Raw genomic sequence first — 8,564 nt, forward strand, 5'->3', positions numbered from 1 at the left:
AGTCGAATCGTGCAACCCGTCTATACTATCAGCATCGCCTTCATCACTGGCACCAATCTACAATCACAAAAAACTAAAAATATTAATAACAACGAACACATCACACACAAATGGTACACTGGAAAAAAAAAGGTCCATCGAATGGCCAATACCTCAACATCCCCAGGAGGCGTGGTAACAACCACAGATGGTTCCGCACATACGCTAGCACCACCATGAACAGCCTTTGGAGTACCCTGGCATACGGGAAGCATCCATGATGGACCATAGTAAGACAAGTGAAAGATAAGCAAGACGACACAACCGAACAGAAACCTGGCATATTGGAGAAAAACAAAGGACGTCAGAAAAAGGACCTTAATGTCTACAGGTGACACAACACCAGATGACGACTCCTGGATAACACCTGAACTAAAAAACAGGACACAGAACAAGGACAAAGAATAAAAATCCATAGATAACCATGATCAAGTACCCAGTCATTCATACAATAATAGCCAAAATGAGTGAATAACAAACAATCAAATAAGGACTGACCTTCATTGGTCACAGTATCAGATATTATCCCACTCCCCGAACCAGATGCCTCACCAATGTCTGCCCCACCCGGCACGAACTGAGCGAACACCATGCCGCCTTCAGGGTAAAACTTAAGGGCCTGGAATGATATGTTGTCCCTCCGAAAAGAATACCGCGAAACAGCCAAATCGGCAACATAATTCCTCCCTACCAACGAAGAAATCTCCGATGGGACACCAGACTCGAGAGCATATGAATCCGCCATTAAAATATCAGCAGGTTTCCCGAGTAACTCCTCAGCAATCTGACCAAAGAAAACCATCTCGATCATAGCACCACCATCGGCACCAAAGAGAACCAGTTTATACCTGCGATGAACCACGAATTTTAGTAAGTAACTAAACTGAAAAATACAAAACATCATTAAACACGAAGAAAATACGATAATAATACCTGGGGCTCGCCGTACGGTTGCTACAGTTACTATTGGTACAACTGAAACCATCTCCTTCCTCTACAGCCCTAGACGTACAGATATCACATGAAAGAAACCACCAGGTTTGCCCTTCGGCCACAGAATTGATATGCACTTTACACATAAACATTTTATTCTTCGATAAAGAAAACCAGATAAAATGAGCCTCTCTTACACAGAGTCATTGGAAAAAAAAAGGTACAACAAAATGTACCATAGCGTTATGCGGTATGAGAGCGGCCAAAGCAACAACATTCGTGTTCTCTATGCCCATAGAACTATAACGACGACCACGCTCGGCAATCCATTCAATAGAGTAACGATCGCCAACCACTCTACGCAAGAAACACAAGAAAAAAAACCACAATAAAAAATACACAAAAACAGTACACAACAGAAATACATAAAACCACAACGCACCTGTTGCGCAGAGCTACAACATCTCGATTGGCGATATTGATGCATATCTTGGAACCAAAACTCGCCAATAAACTTATCATCGCTGAGTAAAAAAACGGAGCAAAATGTGATCAACGAATCCATAAAAACCTGACACGACGCAAAATGAAACCCACAACCCACCATCCTGCATCCTAAAAGTGCAGCCCATAATGAGCACGATTACAGGCTCAGGCTCGCTGAGTCGAACGAGTGCATGAGTGTCCAGCCTCTCCGCGTTCGTTCTCCATAACGAAACAATTGCAGTATGCCTTAGAAAAACAAAACAGTTTTAATACAAATACCATGCACATATCCATAAACATGTAGTGACTACAACCAATAATTAAAAAAAAAGACCAATCATGCCCATAAAAGGTTCACACACACCGTGTATCTGTCAAGCGAATAATTCTCATGGATATAACCCGGCCCTTCACATCCGCAGATAAAAGCTCTGACACACCAGTAACGATACCCAGCACATCTACATAGCAAAGCAACAAAGAATGCAAATAAATAAAAAATCCTATTCCGCTAAATCTCAAAACACAACAATAATGACATGAGAACAAGGTACCGGCCAAACGGTCTTGTCCGTGACACTTTCCATTATATTCTGAAAAGTACATAGCTTGTATACATGCAAAGGAAATTCAGGAGGGGCAGGATCAATCACGCTGATAGTTGTCCATGAAGTAAACCTCATCTCGTACTTATGATCAACTGCCCTATAATTATCTCTTGCCAATGTCAACTCAAAATTTTGTAGATAATAAACAGAACCCTCCTTGATAACATCCTTAAACTTAGCGATCTGACCCTTTGGAACAAAATACCATCCGTCTACACAGAATGACAAAGAATCTCACGTCAACATGACAAATAAACATAGGAAGAAAACATGCACGTATCTACAAATACACATCCAAAAAATCCAACGCATACCTTCTCATCGACTACCACGAAATGGAGACGAATTAATTCATCATCCTCGCGAAATCACGCTGCTCCCAGAGACGTGCAACCCTCACTCGTACACGCCAATCTTGCGAATCATCGTTGAGTTCACGAAGCAAGGAGTAAGGAACCTTCGACATGTCAGCCTGGTCAATAGGATATCAAAATTAAAAATGCACCTAATCCATCCGAACACCTAACACAATCACAACCCCCCGGCTCCCGCCCACCATTCGAAAACAAAGAAAGTTCAGCGACAGGAAGAAGAAGAAAAAAACTAAACAACAACCAAGAAGTAACAGAAACACACTTTATTCATAACGGAGACAAAGCTGACAGACAAATACAAAGCAACAACAAAATGAACACACCAAAACAACTGTCCTAACAACACAAAGCATCAAGCACTTCCGGATACACAATATTTTTAGTAAACAGGCCGGAAGAACCATCGTCCTCTTCTATGAGAACCCTAAGCCCAGACAGAGAAGTTATACGGGAAACATCAACGTATAGCTGTCCATGCGTAAACACTGGACTCCGAAGATACAGCCCAACTTCTTGAAGAGTCTGGCCCTGACTCTTATTAATGGTCATAGCATAACAAACCCTAACGGGAAACTTCCGTCGCTGCAACATAAAAGGCCACCTCGGATTTGAGAACGATCCTTGGTATACATATACGCTGCCCAACAGCAAGACCACTGAGCACAACACCTTCGAAGGCAAAATCGAATAATTTAGTGACCAAAAGTCTCGTGCCGATAATTCTGTAGGGTATAATAACTCCACATTTGGAACTTGCTCAGACGACGGTGCCACCCTGTCTGCACTAAGATACTCTCTTGACTAGCTAGGGACCATAGAAGTAATATACTGATTGATTTCATCGACAACTACGTTTGTCGGACAAACAATAGCCCTAGCGGCAAGATAATCTATGTTCTGGTAAGAAGAGATAAAGCCATCATAAATCTCAGCAACAATGGAAGCAACCTTATTGTCACCGGCAGCAACCAAAAACCTATCAGGAATACGCACCCAACAACGTTTTGGATCGTCATCACACATCTCACAGGGAAAAATGCCATCTCCCATGGAAAGCACCCAATTAGCAAACCAAGACAATTGCTCCCTCTCAACTGACAACATTTCATCGGATTGCAACCTCATATTGACAGTGAGATTAAACACACGAACATCTCGCCAAAGGACCGACCTACAAAGAGCAGCATCCAACACCTCTCGCTTGGAGGCACCAGGAAGCATAGGCAAAACCTGCCTGAAATCACCACCTAGCACAACAGGCAGTCCACCAAATATGAGACTCGAATTACCAGACTGATCTTCAGATAAAATGTCCTTTAAAGACCTGTCCAAACACTCAAAACACCTATGATGAGACATTGGAGCTTCATCCGAAAGAATGAGAGAAGCTTGTCTGATCAAATCAGCCAACATTGTTCCACGCCCAAAAGAATAGTATGACTTGTCATCAACATCAACAGGGATGTAAAACCGCAAATGAGCAGTGTGCCCTCCCGGCAATAACAAAGCAGCCACACCCGAAGATGCAACAGCCAGTACAATCTTCCCCTGAGAACGCAGTTTGGCAGAAATCGGCCTCCAAAGAAAAGTTTTACAAGTCCCACCGTACCCAGATACAGAAAAAGCGCCTGGCCTTCACTGATCAACTGCATCCATAATATCATTATACACAGCAAGCTGATCGACATTTAACTTAGAATACAAAACCCCCCATTCCAAGGCCAAAGCATGCGCATCATAGCATGTCTCCTCGAGCACCAAACGATTAGCAGAGACGCCACCAGCAGGAGTCACAGCAGACGGCAAATTATAATGAGAAATGGAACCACCATTGTCAGAAAATAAAGTAGACAGCTGCTGAAGTAAATGCACACGTAGCAAAGAATCTAGAATCACATAAGACTGATTATGAAGAGCCTAGTGCAATTGTATACTTGATATCCTCACACATATACTCCCAATAATCAGTAAACAACGACCCAGCGTCAGCTACATCGCAGAACATCAAAATAGTAACAAACAAATCACGCAACTGACGAGGTGTAGCCCATAAGACTGTCTCATCAAACACACGTACCCACTCTCTGTCATGACCAAGCAACCCACGTGCTCGACACGCCTCACGAAACGTCGAATAGAGCTGACCACGGTAAAATCGCAGATCCTCAAAACTACGTGTGCCACATACAGACATAAGCAACATCCTCAAATAAAAAAGCTCGCCAGTCGTGTGATGAACATACCGAATTCTCCCGATCTTAGTCCTGCTGCCACGCGGAGTCCATCTCTTATGCTTAGCATACCAAGTAAACCTAGAAGTGAACTCACAATATGTAAGATCACGACAATGCACATACCTCTGATTCATAGCAAACCACTCTGTCAAAGCACTCTTTTGAGCCTTTTCTCGCCTAACAACATCAACAAGGCTGTCATCTTCTGAATAAGTAACCCTATTCATCCCAGGAAGATGAATCTCAAGCCTCTCCACAGAAGGCTTCCTAACATGCACATCAGACGAAAACAACCTCCATATAGCCTCACAAGATGAGAGATAACGACAATTGACATACTCCTCCACCTCATCCACACCATCCTCCAAATTATCGACGTCACCAGCCACAGAATCTCCCAAGCGAATGGTAGGATCATGAATCCTAACTCTGGCACGATCGTTCCCTTTAAGCACATACTTGAAAAGATATTTCACCAAATGCGTTTTATTGCACCACTCCACATTAATATGCCCCTGAAATTTCTTTAACAACGCAAGGTTATAAGGAACAACCCATCGATTATCAAGCGCATGTATACCCTTCTGCACAAACATGCCATTATCATGCTGCCTATAAGAAACAAACCATCCCCGTCAATAGATGTATGAGCATTGAATTTCTTAGGAAACCTCTTAGAACAGGACCCCTTTTTCATACAAGAGCAACCCTCGTTCATTCTACCACACGGACCATGAACCATAAATTCATCCACCAAGGCGTATCCTAACGGATCAAAAGAAATATCCGGCAACTCAGCTGATATTAACCCATCAACGAAAGACACACTCAAATCAGTGCCAACATCTGTAGCAGTCCGCTCACTCGTGTCGAGCCAAACCAACATATGGGCATGCGGCAACCCCCTCTTCTGAAATTCCACAGTATAGAGAGCTGCAATGAATTAGAAAAAAAACAAAAGCACCGAAACCCCAAGTAAAAAAACAAACAAACACCATACCAAATAAAACACAATGGCAACTACCAGCATGAACTGAACCGGACGCTTCTCCATGCCTGATATCCCTAAAAAGCTCATCGAGATTCATCTTGTAGACACGAGAGACAATGTCCGACAGGTCGGCAGACGACTGTCCGGGCTCCAAACGCAAAGCGTCAGATATCTCATCCCATTTAGGATTGCACGTGAATGTCACAAATAAGTCAGGAGCCCCAAAAGTCCTACAAATTGCCATAGCATCCTGGTAATTCTGTGACATATACCTCCGTGACCCGACAAAGCTAGCAGGCAACAAAATCTTCACACCAACGTTACTACCACAGGACGCACCCTGGCCAATAGCGTCAGTGAGCCCCTGATAAGACTCACCTCTCAGCTTCCTCTGATTCCTCAAAACAAAAGACAGTCTGTCACATTTGACACAAGAAAAAGCATCCACTTTCGACTGATCAGACAAACGTCCAAAGCACAAATAGGGATTTGGCTGATTCTGCCTATAAAGACATCGGTAACAATAATATTCAAGCATGGTAACATCAGGACGACCACCAACATCATCTTCGTCCAAACGAACAAGCTTCATACCAAGATAAAAACATTTCTCACCATAAGGAAACAAGAGTGGATACTGCAACGCCATTAAAGCCGGATGAAGCTCAGACACACGCCGAAGAGGCCCATCCTTACACTCCACCGCAATATCAAACTTGCATCGATCAACCGTGAAGTCATCAACCACCAGAGCAGCCAATTCAGGAGCCGTGGGAGGACTATAAACGCTTGGATCAGAAGAATCAGACCCAAGTATCCTAATAGCCAAATTAGGACATTGAGTGGAGTGCAACCGTTCAGATGCCATCCGAAAAGTACGAACCAGCAAATTGTGCTCATCCAACATAGCAATCAGAGAAGCCACAATATCAGGATCAGGAGAACCACTGGGATCACCATCACCCCCAAACACGCCAAGGCGATTCGACGATTCATTCGCCACATCATACACATAAAGCTGCGCAAACTGAGTGGCTTTCCCATCAACAGGAACCAAAGACCCAATACGGTGATGAACTTTACCACAAGCACGAAAAACATACGGCTCGTTCCCAGTATTGATGCTCTTGTCGATGTCAACACCCAGAGAAGTAAATGCAAACAGAGAATGGCTGCCGACCACACGAAAAAGATGCCAACTCATGCAAAGGAGATGGCCACTCGATACACCGGCAACCGCACGCGTCCACGCCTACAGCAAAGATTGTACAGCACATTTCCGTGGACGCTACCAGTGACAATTCGCTCAGAAAACCAAAAAAGAGCCCCGCAACTAAGACAAACATAATCGAGTCCACCATGGTACGACCTTACATCGTAACCAACTGTACGTTAAGACAGACAACCCATCAGTACAAATCGGGAAAAGAATATCCAGGACCAAAAACTCGACAACAGTACAACATACCTTTCAAGAAACAAACATAATCTTTTGAAAGAACCACTCGACTACCAGCAGACACACAAAAGGATAGCTAATCTACAAGATGAAACCACAAGACCAGCATAAGAATACAAGGCATAAAAACCTATCAATAAAGCACACCCCTACACACAAAAAACACCATGCTCACCAAAAAAGATAAGGACGAAGCAGCAAACGCCGGCGTTTTCTCTTTGACCTTGCCTCGAAGGTAGTGACACGAGGCAATATATGATTACCTATTAAACAAAACAACATAAATGAGACATAACTGCGCAAATATACCAACACACAGCAAGAAATCAGGAAAAAATGTACAACTACCAATTAAATGCCCACGGACAACGGGAGGCCCTCCGGCAGGAACAATCTCCGCCACCGTAGACACAGAAGCCTCAGACACATCAACAGGCGCAGCCAAAACCTGGCCAGCAGCACCGCCAGCACCACGACGACCACGACCGCGACTACGTCCAGAAGCACGACCACGCGAAACATCTGTGAAATCCTCATCATCTACATGCGCAACCCACCCAGCCCCATGGCCTCGACCACGACCACGAACACCATTAGAATGCCCTCCACGAACACCAGTCGACAGACCTCGAGGCTCCGCGGGCCCTTCCCGCCCAACTCCCCGACCACGACTCCGACCACGGCCCTACCCTGGTCCCAACCACGGACATGGCCACCAGCATCCGCAATCGCATCAACATGCCCAGAAACCTCAAAACATCTACGACCAAGCCCACAACTACCACGCCCACGACCACCACCACGCCCACGCCCACGAGCAGCCACAGCCGCAGGCTCCCGGGCCCTAGCCAAACCCAGCGTAGAATCATCCATAACAACAAAACAACACAGCAACAACGCGAAAAAGAAAACACAGACGATGCACAGACAGTACAACACGAATCAAAAACTACAAATCGAACGAACCCCAATAAGAAGACATACACAAAGACAACAATACCACCACATACCTACACGTAACGATTAAGAGGCAGGAGAACGCACCAACCCAGCACCAACAAGAGGACATGTCAATCGGAAGCGAGCGAATCAGAACGAGCAACCACGCAGCCTATTTATACAGCACGCACGAAGAAACCAGAAGAACCACGTACCTAGCAAATGAAGCATCTCCAGAACACTCTCCACCGCCAGCACACACCACACGTATCACGCTTTAACCACACGTTTACAAAAAACTGCGGTGACTCACCAAAATGAGCAACCCACGCGTCAGTACACATGCACATACACCTAACGCATGCAAACCATGCAAAACACAGATAAACAATCTCCCATACCCGCCACCATCCAACTGACAATGGACCTCGTAAGGAACAACGGCCCACATTCAGGGGCAGCATCCAACGCACAAAAAGTACAAAAAACAAAGACAAAATC

The 8,564-nt window shown here is 44.6% G+C and overlaps 1 protein-coding gene across 1 annotated transcript; it reads right to left on the reverse strand.

Moving 5' to 3' along the window:
• Positions 1-678: 678 nt before the first annotated feature.
• On the reverse strand, positions 679-2,540 carry LOC112272524. Its single transcript, XM_024463619.1, has 4 exons — positions 1,823-2,540; positions 1,577-1,704; positions 1,415-1,496; positions 679-1,329 (listed from the first exon to the last, which is right to left on the reverse strand). The coding sequence occupies exons 1-4, from the start codon at positions 2,062-2,064 to the stop codon at positions 1,176-1,178; spliced, it is 606 nt and encodes a 201-aa protein (XP_024319387.1). The 5' UTR covers positions 2,065-2,540; the 3' UTR covers positions 679-1,175.
• Between the last annotated feature and the right edge of the window lie 6,024 nt (positions 2,541-8,564).

Source organism: Brachypodium distachyon, chromosome 4 (assembly GCF_000005505.3).
Source record: "Brachypodium distachyon strain Bd21 chromosome 4, Brachypodium_distachyon_v3.0, whole genome shotgun sequence".
NCBI lineage: Eukaryota > Viridiplantae > Streptophyta > Magnoliopsida > Poales > Poaceae > Brachypodium > Brachypodium distachyon.

Excerpts from the sequence above, each read along its gene's own strand:
- LOC112272524 (XM_024463619.1), bottom strand. The coding sequence starts at position 2,064 with ATGTACTTTTCAGAATATAATGGAAAGTGTCACGGACAAGACCGTTTG. Across the intron at positions 1,497-1,576 it reads CACTTTTAGGATGCAGGATG|CGATGATAAGTTTATTGGCG; the intron begins GTGGGTTGTGGG and ends TTTTTTACTCAG. Across the intron at positions 1,330-1,414 it reads GTTGTAGCTCTGCGCAACAG|AGTGGTTGGCGATCGTTACT; the intron begins GTGCGTTGTGGT and ends TTTCTTGCGTAG.